This window comes from Bos javanicus, chromosome 1 (assembly GCF_032452875.1).
Source record: "Bos javanicus breed banteng chromosome 1, ARS-OSU_banteng_1.0, whole genome shotgun sequence".
In the NCBI taxonomy this organism is placed as follows: domain Eukaryota; kingdom Metazoa; phylum Chordata; class Mammalia; order Artiodactyla; family Bovidae; genus Bos; species Bos javanicus.
The window spans coordinates 94825844-94839485 of NC_083868.1; the positions used below are offsets into that span (position 1 = coordinate 94825844).

At 41.5% G+C, this 13642-nt stretch overlaps 1 protein-coding gene across 2 annotated transcripts in view; it reads left to right on the forward strand.

The window, feature by feature from the left end:
• Positions 1 to 3680: 3680 nt before the first annotated feature.
• Positions 3681 to 13642, forward strand: part of NCEH1 (neutral cholesterol ester hydrolase 1) — a 63908-nt gene continuing 53946 nt past the window's right edge. Inside the window, exon 1 of one of the 2 annotated variants that reach the window (XM_061415643.1) lies at positions 3681 to 4019. In XM_061415643.1, the coding sequence (XP_061271627.1) occupies positions 3882 to 4019 (138 nt within the window). In that variant the 5' untranslated portion in view covers positions 3681 to 3881. The remainder of the gene's footprint in view (positions 4020 to 13642) is intronic. The other variant, XR_009736287.1, reaches the window with a different exon arrangement.

The following is a 13642-nucleotide window of genomic DNA, read 5'->3' on the forward strand; positions in this document are numbered from 1 at the left end:
GATCAGATTCTGTTGCTCCCCTGCTGCAAGGTCTCCAGTGGCTCTCCATGGCACCTCATTATCATGTCCTAGATAACCCACCCTTTTGCACCCATGCTACCTCTTGACTGGGCCTGCTCCACCACACCCCTTGCAGAGAAAGCTGTCTCACCAGCTGTCTGTTCCTTGACCCGGTGACATTTCAAGACCACTGCACTTGTTCCCTACGCTCTAGATTCCTGCATGGCTACCTCTTTAGACACTCAGGTCTCAGTTCAAATGACATCTCCTTAAAGAGGGCTTCCCTGATGGCTCAGCAGTAAAGAATCCTCCTGCAATGCAGGAGACCCAGGAGATGCGGGCCTGGAAGATCCCCTGGAGAAGGGCATGGCAACTCACTCCAGTATTCTTGCCTGGAGAATCCCATGGACAGAGGAGCCTGGTGGGCTACAGTCCAAAGGGTCACAGAGTCAGACACGACTGAAGCAACTTAAAGTACTGAAGCGACTTAAAGAAGCATGCACACTCCTTAAAGAAGTCCCCTCCATCACCCAGTTTAAAGCAGCAACCAGCCACAAGGTGTCACACCACACCATTCTGTTTTCTTCCCAGTCCTAACCTCTTGGCAGCAGAGTTGAGTGGTAAAGCGCATGAGCACAACGGCCAGACTCAATGGGCTCAACTCCCCAGTACACCTCTACTACTTGGGTGAGTTGGGGACAAGCACTTCATCTTTCAGTGCCTCTGTTTTTGGAATAATAAAAGTACATACTTCATGAGAACTGTTGTAAAGACTAAATGAGTTTATACATTCAGAATGTTAACCACAGAACCTGGTTTGTAGTTATATTGTTTATATGTTGTTTGCCTTTCCTTTCTGTACCTTCCTTATTCTCACTTCACAACCACCATCACCACCAAACACGTAAAAATCAGAAAGAGCCAAGATCTTCCTGCCTTGCCCCCAACTCCTTTATTTCCTAGAGTGGACCATTATTTGTTGTTCCTAGTGTGGATCATATTTGTTGAATGAATGAAGTATTAGAAAAAATGATAAAGGTGTTTAAATTTATCTCAGATTGGTTTCTTTTTTTAAAGGAATCTCAGATCTACAGAAGAAGCACTGAAGATTATTAAGATAGTGGTTTCTCTCTCTCTTTTTTTTTTCTTCTTAGTTTCTATCTCTTAGTGCACTGCTGAAGAGAAGTTGGACAGCATTGGGAGGCAGGAGAAATAAATATATTTTTTTTAATGTTTCTGTTTTTATATTATCAATTCCAACCAACAGTATTTAAAAAATTTATTACCTCATTTATTTCTGGCTGCATTAGGTCTTTGTTGCATGCATGGGCTTTCTTTAGTTGCAGTGCTCAGGCTTCTCATTGTGGTGGCTTCTCCTGTTCCAGATGGGCTTCCCTGGTAGCTCAGACAGTAAAGAACCTGCCTTCAATGCTCTTGTTGCAGACCACAGATTCTAGGGCTCTAGTTGCCCTTCAGTATGTGGACTCTTTCTGAGCCAGGGTCAAACCCATGTCCCCTGCACAAGAATCCTGGCAGGAGGATTCTTAACCACTGAACCACTAGGGAAGTCCAGAAAAAATAAATATTACAAACTAGAAGAGGCTTCTTGAGGCTGCTCTGGGTCTCAGAAGGCTCATCTATATATCAAGCTTATTACTACTGGCTGAAGATAGAAGGATGGGTCAGGTGTGGGTGGTTTGTTATTTGTTTAGTCATCAGCTCTAAGATCTATGATTTTATGAATACAATCAAAATTCAGAAGAAAAATATTAAAGTCTATAAGGTAAAACTCTGAATTATTTTACAGATTCAATTCAGTTCAGTCGCTCAGTCGTGTCCGAATCTTTGCAACCCCATGAATCGCAGCACGCCAGGCCTCCCTGTCCAACACCATCTCCCGGAGTTCACTCAGACTCACGTCCATCAAGTCAGTGATGCCATCCAGCCATCTCATCCTCTGTCGTCCACTTCTCCTCCTGCCCCCAATCCCTCCCAGCATCAGAGTCTTTTCCAATGAGTCAACTCTTCGCATGAGGTGGCCAAAGTACTGGAGTTTCAGCTTTAGCATCATTCCTTCCAAAGAACACCTAGGGCTGATCTCCTTCAGAATGGACTGGTTGGATCTCCTTGCAGTCCAAGGGACTCTCAAGAGTCTTCTCCAACACCACAGTTCAAAAGCATCAATTCTTCGGCGCTCAGCTTTCTTCACAGTCCAACTCTCACATCCATACATGACCACTGGAAAAACCATAGCCTTGATTACCTGAAAGCACATTAATGTCATCATTAATGTTAACATTAATTAAAATGTTAATCAATGCAGTTGTCAACTCGATTGATAGCTCTGGGATTATCTGTAATCACCCACAGAGACTAGCTTCTAACTTTATGTACATACACACACCCACAAATTAATATATCTCTGTTCAGAGTTATATGTTTAATGAGTAACTACAAAAAGATATAAAATGATGATCTCAAACTTGAATGCTTGAAACATCATTGAAGTGTACCCTTCGCATAAGTATTTTCTTCCAAACTTTGAATAAGAAGCCAACTTTCTCCCAATAATCTCGTTTTCAGCCCCCAATTTATGATTATTTTATTACTTTGGGTTAGGTTAAATTTAAATTACTATATTAAGTTGCAAAATTATATGTACCAGATGTTTTAAGGCCTTGATCAATAGCTTTGGAGCTATTCTCTATCCGCCTCCTTAAAACAGTTCTTCCAAATTTTTCCTTCTGGATCTTTGGTTGTATCTGCTGAAGTTCTCTCTCTGTCTCTGTCTTATTTTATATCCACCCCCCTCCCCCTATCTTTAATAGGAAATCTGGATTCAAATACTTTTTCTTTTACCACTGACCCACTGAAAGAATTTTTTTCACATAGTGTTTCCCATTTATTTCTATTAGTATAGACTCCTAGATATTCATTTTATTTAATGGTTTATAATCCATTAGTATTATTTTGATGCTAAAATTATCCCAGTTTTTGACATTGGAAGACCCTTAAAGCTGCCAACTGTGTCCTTTTGACCAAGTTCTCATTATTTTTTAGCACTTCCTCATCTTCTAGATCAGGTTCATCCTGTTCTTTACCTGCCTCAGCCCTACAATCCGTCTTTTCTCCAAGGAGCCATGGCAGAGTCATGGTTCTTTTTATTGGAGAATGAGATCTGGAAACCAAGATTTATGTGCTTGATGTATTATACTACTGGCTTATCATTCGCTTGAGCTATAAGAATTTCTTATCTTCTCTCACCACATAGCCATGGCAGAGTCATGGTTCTTTTTATTGGAGAATGAGATCTGGAAACCAAGATTTATGTGCTTGATGTATTATACTACTGGCTTATCATTCGCTTGAGCTATAAGAATTTCTTATCTTCTCTCACCACATATCAGATAGGCTTTACATTCTATTGCAAATCTGGCTGTAGAAGTCAGTGGATTTTTATTGTTATCATTTTATTATCTTTCTCACATCTGACTCCATTTTGAGTCAAATGTGCTTTAGACAGACAGAAACTTAATGCACTTAAACTATTTCGGGACTGTTTCCGTTTGGAAACCTGCAGAAGGGAAGCCCGTGGTCACTGGTGTGCAATACACACCTGTGTCCTCCGGAGTCCGCTGTTCTTCGCCCAGCACAGCCCCACAGCTTTCTCAAACCTGGAGTGTCTTCAACACTTTGCAAGGACACAGTGGAGGGGGCAAGTCAGCGCTCCGACTTCCTCCCGACGCCGCCTCTGATTGGTTCTGGGCATACAAGAAACGGGTGAATGAGCGGCTGGCCCTCGCAGAAACTTGCTTGAGGTCTTTGGGTGGTATTGCCCTTTCCTCCTCGTCCGTCTGGCAGGCCCGCCGAGCCGGAGGAGGATGAGGTCGTCCTGTGTCCTGCTTACCGCCCTAGTGGCGCTGGCTGCCTACTACATCTACATCCCTCTGCCCAGCTCCGTCTCCGATCCCTGGAAGCTGATGCTGCTGGACGCCACTTTCCGGAGCGCACAGCAAGTGGTGAGACGCAGCCCGGGGCTGATTCTCTGTCCCTTCTCTTAAGCAATATTTTAGGGGGAAAGAGAATTTCCGGCCTTTGTCCCATGAGATGGATATTTTTGTGGCGCAATAAGGCTATTGCTTTTTAGTGGTTCAGGCTGACATTTTCAGGATGTCGCATTCGCTTCTTGTCTAGCAGCGGGTTAGGTCTGTGTATAGGTCTTCGTCTGTGTTGATTCCGGAGAAGGAAGTTCTTGAGCAGAATTTGACGACTGTTTAAATCCTTCGTCTTTCCTAAATGCCACCTTCTATCTTGGTTTGCAACGTCAAAAATCAAGCTTCCAGCGTTTTATAACCCACCCCTCCCCCATTTTGTTCTCTTATAGAGGGCGGCAGAGAGCGAGTTAAGTGTTGTAGGAAGGCTCTGGTTCCTGGGAATGCAGCCACCTTAAGAGCAGACTTGGCACGGTGATCTCGCACTGTGTCCGACAGTGGAGCCCTCCATTGCCACGGGCAGCAGCCTGGGCTCCCACAGTACTTAGGGGACGGCACAGATCTGCACGTCATGGCCGGCACTCCTCAGCTCAGCCCAACAAAGGAGGCGGAGAGGCCTGGCTGGCTGCGGGAGAGGCTGTGGAGGTAGTGACAGCAGGTGTTTGCATGATGCTCTTGTTTTGCGCCTGCCCTGCAGCGTTTCATGTATGTCCTTAACTGTAGAAGAGCTAACCTTTGCCTGAGTCAGGATATCCAGGCTTAGCCTGGCAGGGTGACAGTTCTTTCCTGTACCGTGAGTGTATATTTTTTTTAACCCCGTAGACAGAAAAATGTAACTTTCTGGTTTATTCTATGTCAGAGGCATTATTTTTAGTGCCAGACAATCTAAAATGTAAACTACAATCAGCTATCAAGTCTGAGCCGTATGACTGAACAGGGCTTTCTGAGCATCCTGCTCTATCTAAACTCCTGACCCTCCCCCCAAACCGAGATTCCTCCCCTCCTCCAACCTTGGGCTTTAACCTCAGGTTATTTTTGTAAATTCCTTTAAAGAATGACAACTAGGGAGAGAGAGAGGAAGAAAAAGAAACAAACAGGATTTTCCTAGAGGATTGATATTCCTTTTCCCTGTGCATTCCAACTGTGTGTAGGATTACCTAGTCTCTGAGGCGTTGTCCTATCACAAATCCCTTAACTAGGGTATTATAGCACATGTCTAGGAAGATTTTGCTTTTCTTGAATCCAGCCACATTTCCACCCTCAAGTCCCGCATTTTCTCTTAGGAAGGGTCTATGAGGCAATAGAGCCTCTTCCTTCCCTCCTGCTTACTACAATGTTGACAAGACGAAAGAATGACAATCCCCTTCTCTAGCACTGGCTCCAAGAAAGGCAGTCTTGTGCAGGATGCTCTGCAATCACTCTCTTCCTCCAGAAATTTTGTAGCTGGGGAGTAGCACCCTTTAAAGATTCTGGGATACAATGATATTTACCTGGGTGGCTTAAATGGCCTTCTACAGTAAAAAGAATAATGCCTAATGATAAGAAAAACAGAAAGAAAGAAAAAATAAGTCAAACTACTGTGTTGGCCACAGAGATTATTCTTTCCTTTCTGATCCAAGGAAATCTTCCCTATCATAAGTAATTTGAAAAAAGCCATGATTGGACAAATGTCTTTCTTCCCCAACAAAGCAACCAGTCCAGTAAGACCTTTGGACCTTACAGTCATCTGCAGCGTGTGCCCTTAGCTGGTGTTTGGGAATGATAATGTAATAGTGCCAGGTCACAGAGACAGATAAGGTAGCAGAGTATCCTCACTGGACACTGTGGCTGGGGTTGAGTTAGCACACAAGTGGTTCTTATCATTTGTCTTCAGAACTGTAAAACATCAGAAAGATCATTCAGCCCACAAGAAAGCATATTCCACCCTGGAAAGCAATTTACCAGTGTCACTTCAAATTGTCCTGGGGAAAAGGCAATGTGCTTGACACTTGGTGGTAAACAGAGCATGACTGTCATGCCTCCCTGAATCCCTCCTCAGCCAGGCCACTTGCTGGCTGAGAGGCCAGCCCATTAACTAACCTTCTCTGACCCTCAGCTTTCCTTGTATAGTAGGGCTGATAGCTTTTGATGCTTTGTAAGAGTGCTGTAATGTATTTTAATGGCTGGAATTGGTTGTAGTTATTCTTCTAAGTGGACTTCCCTGGTGGCTCAGACGGTAAAAGCGTCTGCCTACAATGCGGGAGACCTGGGTTCAATCCCTGGGTTGGGAAGATCCCCTGGAGAAGGGAATGGCAACCCACTCCAATATTCTTCTACATATTGTCCCAAAGGGCCACTGTGGGTTGTGGGGAAAATCTATAGTACTGCTCAACTTTGTTGAAACAATAAAATAAACGTAAACTGGAAGTAGACTACCTCATTGAAACCTGGAATGCTACCACTAAATTGCCTGGCATAAAGTTTTTTGCCCACATCATTTTACTTTGAATTGATTGGCTCCATTACAAAAGCTACTTCAGAGGTAAGGCTTGGTCAACTTAATACAGCAGGCACCTGCCTAATATCAAGAAATGTGAAGGCTTGGGACTTCCCTAGTGGTCCAGTGGTAAGACTCTGTGCCTTTCACTGAAGGGGGCATGGGTTTGATCCCTGGTTGGGGAACTAAGATGCCATGTGGTGTGGCCAAAAAAAAAAAAAAAAAAAAAGTGAATGCTACTTTTATTCTGTTGTCATTGGCAAATGCTTCACCACTCCCTGTCCCTTCTCATCTCCTTTATCTTCTGCAGATGAGTCAGAGTATTGAGATTATGTTCATTGTGCTTTTCTTCCTTGGGGTCCTTCAATACTACCTAAGAAGAAGTTACTTAGGATCTTTCTCAAGTCATCTCAAACACAGATGCTACATTAGAGTCACCTAGGAAGCCTTCAAAAATCCTAATGCCCAGTTCACAATGTATACCAAATTTATGCAGAATCTCTGGGAGAGGAGTCCCAGGAAGCAGTATTTTAAACAGTTCCCAAGGTGATTTCAGTGCGCAGCAAAAACTGAGGACCACTACTGTGTAAGTTAAATACACTGCTGATGTAGATTATATTTTTGTTAAACTGTTCAAATTGTATTGCATACATGTTACTGGAAAGGAGCCCTTTACATTAGCATGTTTATCAGATTAGTCAGCTGATACTTTGGCTCTAAGGTGATAAAATAGCCAGGCATCTTTCAGTGTGATAGCAAAGCCATCATAAGACTTGGACAGTGGAAAAACACAGACAAAAATAGTCTGGGAAGGGCAATGGAGAGAGATGTAGATGAAGATTAGGGGAACAAAAGGAAGGAGTTTGGTGGACGTTCTGAAGACATTTCAAAGTGCTGTGCAAGCAAAAATTTTTATAAAATGGTAATCCTGATACAGGTAGAGATACTGAGAAGTATACACTGCTGGAAAAAAATGTAAATTTTAACAACTTTTTTGATGGCAGTTTGGCAGTGCCCATGGGAAGCTGTGGAAGTATTTATTCTTTGACCCAAAAATCCCTCTGGATGAATTCACGTAATTATGCATATAGTCAAAGCTATAGCTATAAAGATAGAAACATTTCATAGGTACAATAATCTTTTTAAACTAGTCCAAAAGCACTGCCATATATGAAATATATGAGAGAACGTTCAGCAACCTTTCTTTTCTTTTTTTTATTTTCAGTGTTATTTTAAAAAACTTAAGAACTATAAAAGACTATGTAAATATGGTAAACCCATATTTTGGAAACTATGCGGTCAAACAGTTAAGTTGTAAAAGTAAAGTTTAATGAGGTACAAGTGATTTATACTGAGCTGTAAGTGAGAAAATGCTACAAAAAGCATTTATACCATTTGAAATATCTATACATCAAAACAGATAGCTTTATAAATCTATATATAGATGTATAGAAAAAGCTGGACGTAATTTAAAATATAGTGATTTTTTTTCTGGGCCATAAGATTATATCTTCAGGTTTCCTATCTGTATAGTTTTTCTGCAATGATCATGAAATAAGAAATTAATTAAAAGCTTTTTTTGTAGTAGGTTTTCTACTTCTAAAGTGGAATTGAAATGCACATACATATCAATGTGATTAGTATTTCAGTAATTGTACTATGAAGAAGATAATTTTATTTTATTTTCTATTTTGGCTGTGCCATGTGGCTTGTGGGATCCGACCAAAGATGGAACTCCAGCCATGGCACTGAGGTACTCAAAGCTTTGAGTCCTAACCACTGGACCACTAGGGAATTCCCTAAAATAGATTTCTTTAAAAAAGGCATCCTGGATCCTTTGACCACTATCATGATAGCAGGTTTCATGTGCGGTCACTTAGATGTAACACAGATTGAAAGCTTAGTGCGTGAGTCTGACCCACAGAAATTGCAGCTTAGTACGATGAAGAAGTATGCTCACGTATAGCTATTAAAAAGGCAAGCGCTGACAAGTATTACAGAAGAGGTACAGTTACAGGAGCTTATAGGAGGGAGTGGTTTTGTACAGTTTAGAGGGGGTGGTAAAGATGTTGACTGAAGGTAATAATGGGCCAGAGCGTGACTTCTTACCTCAATCACCTCTTAACTTTCTAGTTCTTACCCTATGTATCCTTTCAGTGACATAATATAAAAGAGAGATTATTGAAGCTGATATTTCTGCTGAATGCTTCCCCTGTTTCTTATAAATGACAGTGATTTTGGACTAGTTGAACAAGGTATTTCATCCTGTAAAATGTCCTCAAACTTGCTGAAATCGAATGTGACCTCACCTAAATTCTCTGTGCATGATGTGCCTTTGGGCTGTGTGGGTATGCTTTAAATGACAGCTCAGCTGGATGTCATGCAGAACTCCAGCTTGGTAACCTTCTTCATGAGCATTCATGAACTGGAATGTTTACTCCTAAATTTAACTTTAAAACATTAGTGTATAATAAGTTTTGCTTATTGCCTTCTAGACTTGCCTTGACACATATTTCTTCATGTAAATTAGAGATTTCGCTCACTAAGCACAGTAATTTTTAGCTGATTTAGTGAAATTTTCTTTAAACACACCTGGCAGCAGAATGGCTTTAAGAATAGCTTGAGGGTACAATATTTAATTAGTATTAGTTCTGACAGGTGAGCAAAATGAGTTGGTCGTGGTAGACAGAACCTGCTGGTGGATCCAATCAAATATTAAAGTCAGGTTGATTCAACTACAAGTGTGTAAGATAATGCCTAATTTGTAGTTCTCCTTTTAATTCTTTATTTTTTAAACTTTTTATTTTGTATTGAGGTTTAGCCAGTTTCCTTTTTACTTTTCCTAAAACTCTACAAATATGGCTCTGAGCACAGAAATGCCAACCTTATTACTTTATTTTAGTGTGATATCCTATTGCTAACATGTGGCCTGAGCTTGATATGAAAATATTTCTGAGGTGTGAAAGTGTAATAATCGTTCTTAACCATCCTATTAATGCACAATTAGTTCTTTTAAATTAGTGAGCATATGTTTACTTTTACTGACAAATGAAACTATATGGTAACTGTCTACCATTTATTTTCTCCTTCATTTATGTTTATAAAGAAAGACATGTAATTAAATATCATGGTGACAGGCCTAACTATCTTCCCTACCTAGTCTAAGATGTGTCATAGTATGAAATTTTAACAGTCTTTTAGTGTTTCCAAAATAAAATCGATATCCTAGCTTAATATCCTATCCTTAATAAAGTTAAAATTCCAAAGTCATCATTAATTCAATGAACAGCAATGCTAGGAGTTGATGAAATAATAAAACACATGTCTAACCTTTACGAGTTTACAGTCCAGTGAAGGGAGATAAGTCTACTGACAGTTATAGAATGTGATGTGACTTGAATGATAGAAGAATTATGATAGAGGCATTTATGGGTTGCTGCCTTAAAAAGGACACCTAATGTTAACCTGTGGAGAAGGAAATGGCAACCCACTCCAATATTCTTGCCTGGGAAATCCCATGGACAGAGGAGCCTGGCGGGCTACAGTCCATGGGGTCCCAAAGAGTCAGACATAACCGAGCAACTAAACAACAACAACAATGTTGACCTTGGCATCAGGAGCAGATGTTTCCCTTTCACACTGATATCAGCTCTGAATTATCAAAGCTGAGTGAGCATTTACAGTAAAGAAAGTCGCTCAGTCATGTCCGACTCTTTGCAGCCTCATGGACTCTAGCCTGCCAGGCTCCTCTGTCCATTGAATTTTCCAGGCAAGAATACTGGAGTGGGTTGCCATTTCCTTCTCCAGGGTATCTTCCTGACCCAGGGATCAAACCTGGGTGTCCCACACTGCAGGCAGACTCTTTACCATCTGAGCCACCAGGGAAGCCCATTTACAGTAAAAATAACGTCTATTAAGCATATCCTGAGCATTTACTCTGTGCCAGATACTGTGCTGTGTGCTTTACATACAGTTCATTTAGTTTGTGCTATAATTCTATGAGATAAGTGTTCTTATTTTCCTTATTTTACAAAGGAGGAAGCTGAACTGTAAAGAAAAATAACTTGCTTTTGATAACAAAACCTGTAAGAGGTGGAGCCTGTGTTACTGTGAGTTTAAGAGCTCAACCGTTGTGCTAGGTTGACTTTCCATAAGAGCCAGCTGAGTGAAAGAGGTGAGGAAGACAAGAAGGAGAGAAAGGAGGGGGGAAAGGGCATCCCAGACAAAGGGAATGTTCCAGTGGGAGAGGATGGTACAACCTAAGGCCCTAAAAGTAGTTCCTAGTGGCTCTGGAGTGCAAAGCTCAGAAGTCAGAGAGGTGAGGTCGAAAGGAAGCACAGGCCAGGTAATGAAGGGTTCTGTGGGCCAGGAAAGAGCCACTGAAAGGATTTTAGCAGGGAAATCACATGGTCAGATCTGTATATGAGAACGGTTTTCTCAGTGGCAGTATAGAGACTAGAGTTTAAGAAAATAAATGAGGGCAAAAGACCACTTGAGAAGCAATTATCCAGATGAGAGGGGAGAGCATGAACTAATAAAATGGGACGGGTTTGGAGTGAGGCTGGCCAGAGTTGCTGACTGCAAGAGTGAAGGAGAGAAAGGAGTCAAAGATGACTTCTGGGACAGACTCTGTAGTAACTGGGTGAATGTTGATAACAAGCCTGATTAGGAAAAGGAGCAGGTCTGAGGGTGAAGGTCATAGAGTTTGGTACCTTGCTTTGAAGTGTCCATGGGACCAGTTTAAGTGTAGCTGTTCATAAATAGTTTGAATTTGGGGGGGAGAGAGAGCGCTGAGCTTAAGATATGGGCTTGGCAGAGGTCAGTGAATGGGTAATGGTGCGAGCAGTGGGAATGAATGTGTTTAGAGTGAGAGGAGGATGGGGGGATCCTACCAAGAAAACCCCAGGAGCTCACCAGTGAGAGGAAGAGAAGGCCAGCCCTAAGAGAATGAGACCCTGAAGAACATAATTCTTTGGTTATACCTTACATTTTTATAGCACTGCAGGTTTTACAAAGGGTTTCACTTACATGATCTCATTTTACTTTTACAGTAAATAACTGGCTGACATTAGTTATTTCCATTTGTCGAGTGAGGAAACAGGTTCTGAAAGGGTCAATGACACTCCCAAGTTCACGTGAGTAATAGTGGCAAAATAGGACTGGAATGAAAATTGCTAGACTCTTAATTTCGTTTTTTCACGGCTGGGCCAAGTGACCTGAAAACAAAGTCCTGCATGATAGATTTGCCCGTTTTTGTCTCTGGTGCTGTCTCTCTGACAGGTACTCATAGCTGCAGGGATGCATGTGGGTATGCTCATGATAACTTTATTATGGGTACATTGTATCCTGACTTTTTTTTGATCTCCAGCTATTAAATAAATCTACGCTGGTGTTTTCCAGACTTTTTTCCTGTAAGAGATGTGATGACCTTTGTAAAACACGCCAGGGGAACATAGAGGAAATACTAGGGGAATCTGTAAGGACTTGAATGACAGAATTCACAGGATTCATAAAGAAAATTATACAAAGCATTCTCAAAGAGAATGCCAACTCTGATAGATTTTGAATAGTTATAAAAAATGCTTTTAAGTTTTTACCTCTATAAAACATCTAACTTTCAGCGTCTTATAGCTCATCTGTAACCCGTTAGCAGCCTGCCTGTTGGCTGCTAATGGCACAGCATGCAAACTGTAAGGAAGCTCTCTTTGCTATAGTTTGTACTCTCAGTCACTCAGTCACGTCCAGCTCTTTGCTACTACATGGACTGTAGCCTGCCAGGCTCCTCTGTCCATTGAATTTTCCAGGCAAGAATACTGGAGTGGGTTGCCATGCTCTCCTCCAGGGGATCTTCCCAACCCCAGGGACTGAGCTCACATCTTTTGTGTTTCCTGCATTGGCAGGCAGATTCTTTACCACTGCACCACCGGGGAAGCCCTATAGTTTGTAACTCTTTAAATACATGTATATTGCTACTAAACACAGAGAGATTGTCCCCAAGTGGCATGTACCTAGGGTAGCCTCAAAGTTGCATGTACCTAGTGTAGCCTCAAAATTTATTATTCAAACCATGCCATGTCTGAGAGTAATAGGGGTTGCTATTGACAATCATGACAGGACAACCATTTTAAACCAGAACTATTCCCAGACGAATTTGGACATATGCTCAGCCTGCATTTATGTGACATGCATTCATCAGCATAATCAACTCAAAGTTATGGAATGATTGCTGTGCTCCCTGCTCTGCTCAGAGTTTACTGTTAATCCTCCAGGGAACCAGCTCCCACCCCTCACACCAGGTGGAATTCCTGTTCTCTAGGATAGTGGCAGAATGAAAGCACTAAGTTCTTTAGCACTTAGGGCCTGCTCCAAACTGGTACCGGTCTGCTGAATCTAGCCTCACAGTGTCCCCATGACCAGCCTGACACCTCTCTGCCTGTTGTCACCTCTGCCTCACATGCCCTCCCACCCTCTTACTTTAGCCAACACCCCACACATCTTTCAACACCCACTCAAAGATCATTTCTTTTGGAAACTTCCCCTCTTCCCCAGTCAACCTTCATCTCTCTCTCCTTCATACACTGCTAGCATTTTGTTTTTCTTTTATGGCCCTTGTATGTTCCCTAATGTTGATATTTCTTTACATACAAACTCCCCACCAAATCATAAGCTTCCTCACCTATCATAGACATAATTTTTCTCTTACTATTTTGGTATTTTTGTTTTTTGGGTTTTTGAGTGGGGAGAGGGGTTTGAAGATAATGCGTGATAGAGGAAGTAAGAATTCATAGTTCTGCTTTCTTTCAGTCCTCCCTGTTACTTCATTTGCCCCAAACATCAGAACTGGTGCTTTCCTGTGCTTCTGACTCTGAACTTATCCCAAAATGGCTTTTTGTTGTCCTTTGAAACTTTTTTCTGGTTTGTTTTTTGCAAGCCTTGCTGTTTTCTGGGTTTCTGATTTCCTCAGAATATTTTTGTAGATTTATGGTTGTTTTTAAATTTGTAATGAATCATGTGTTTCTAGCTAAATGTTAGTTATATTACAGGCCACCTCCTTAAAAGATAACTGGCAAATTCCCACATTTATTTGGTATCATTCTCTTTTTCTCTTTTCCTCCAGAATGGATAATTGATGAATGCCCCATGAGAAATTAATTTGACTGACACTCTTCTGTGC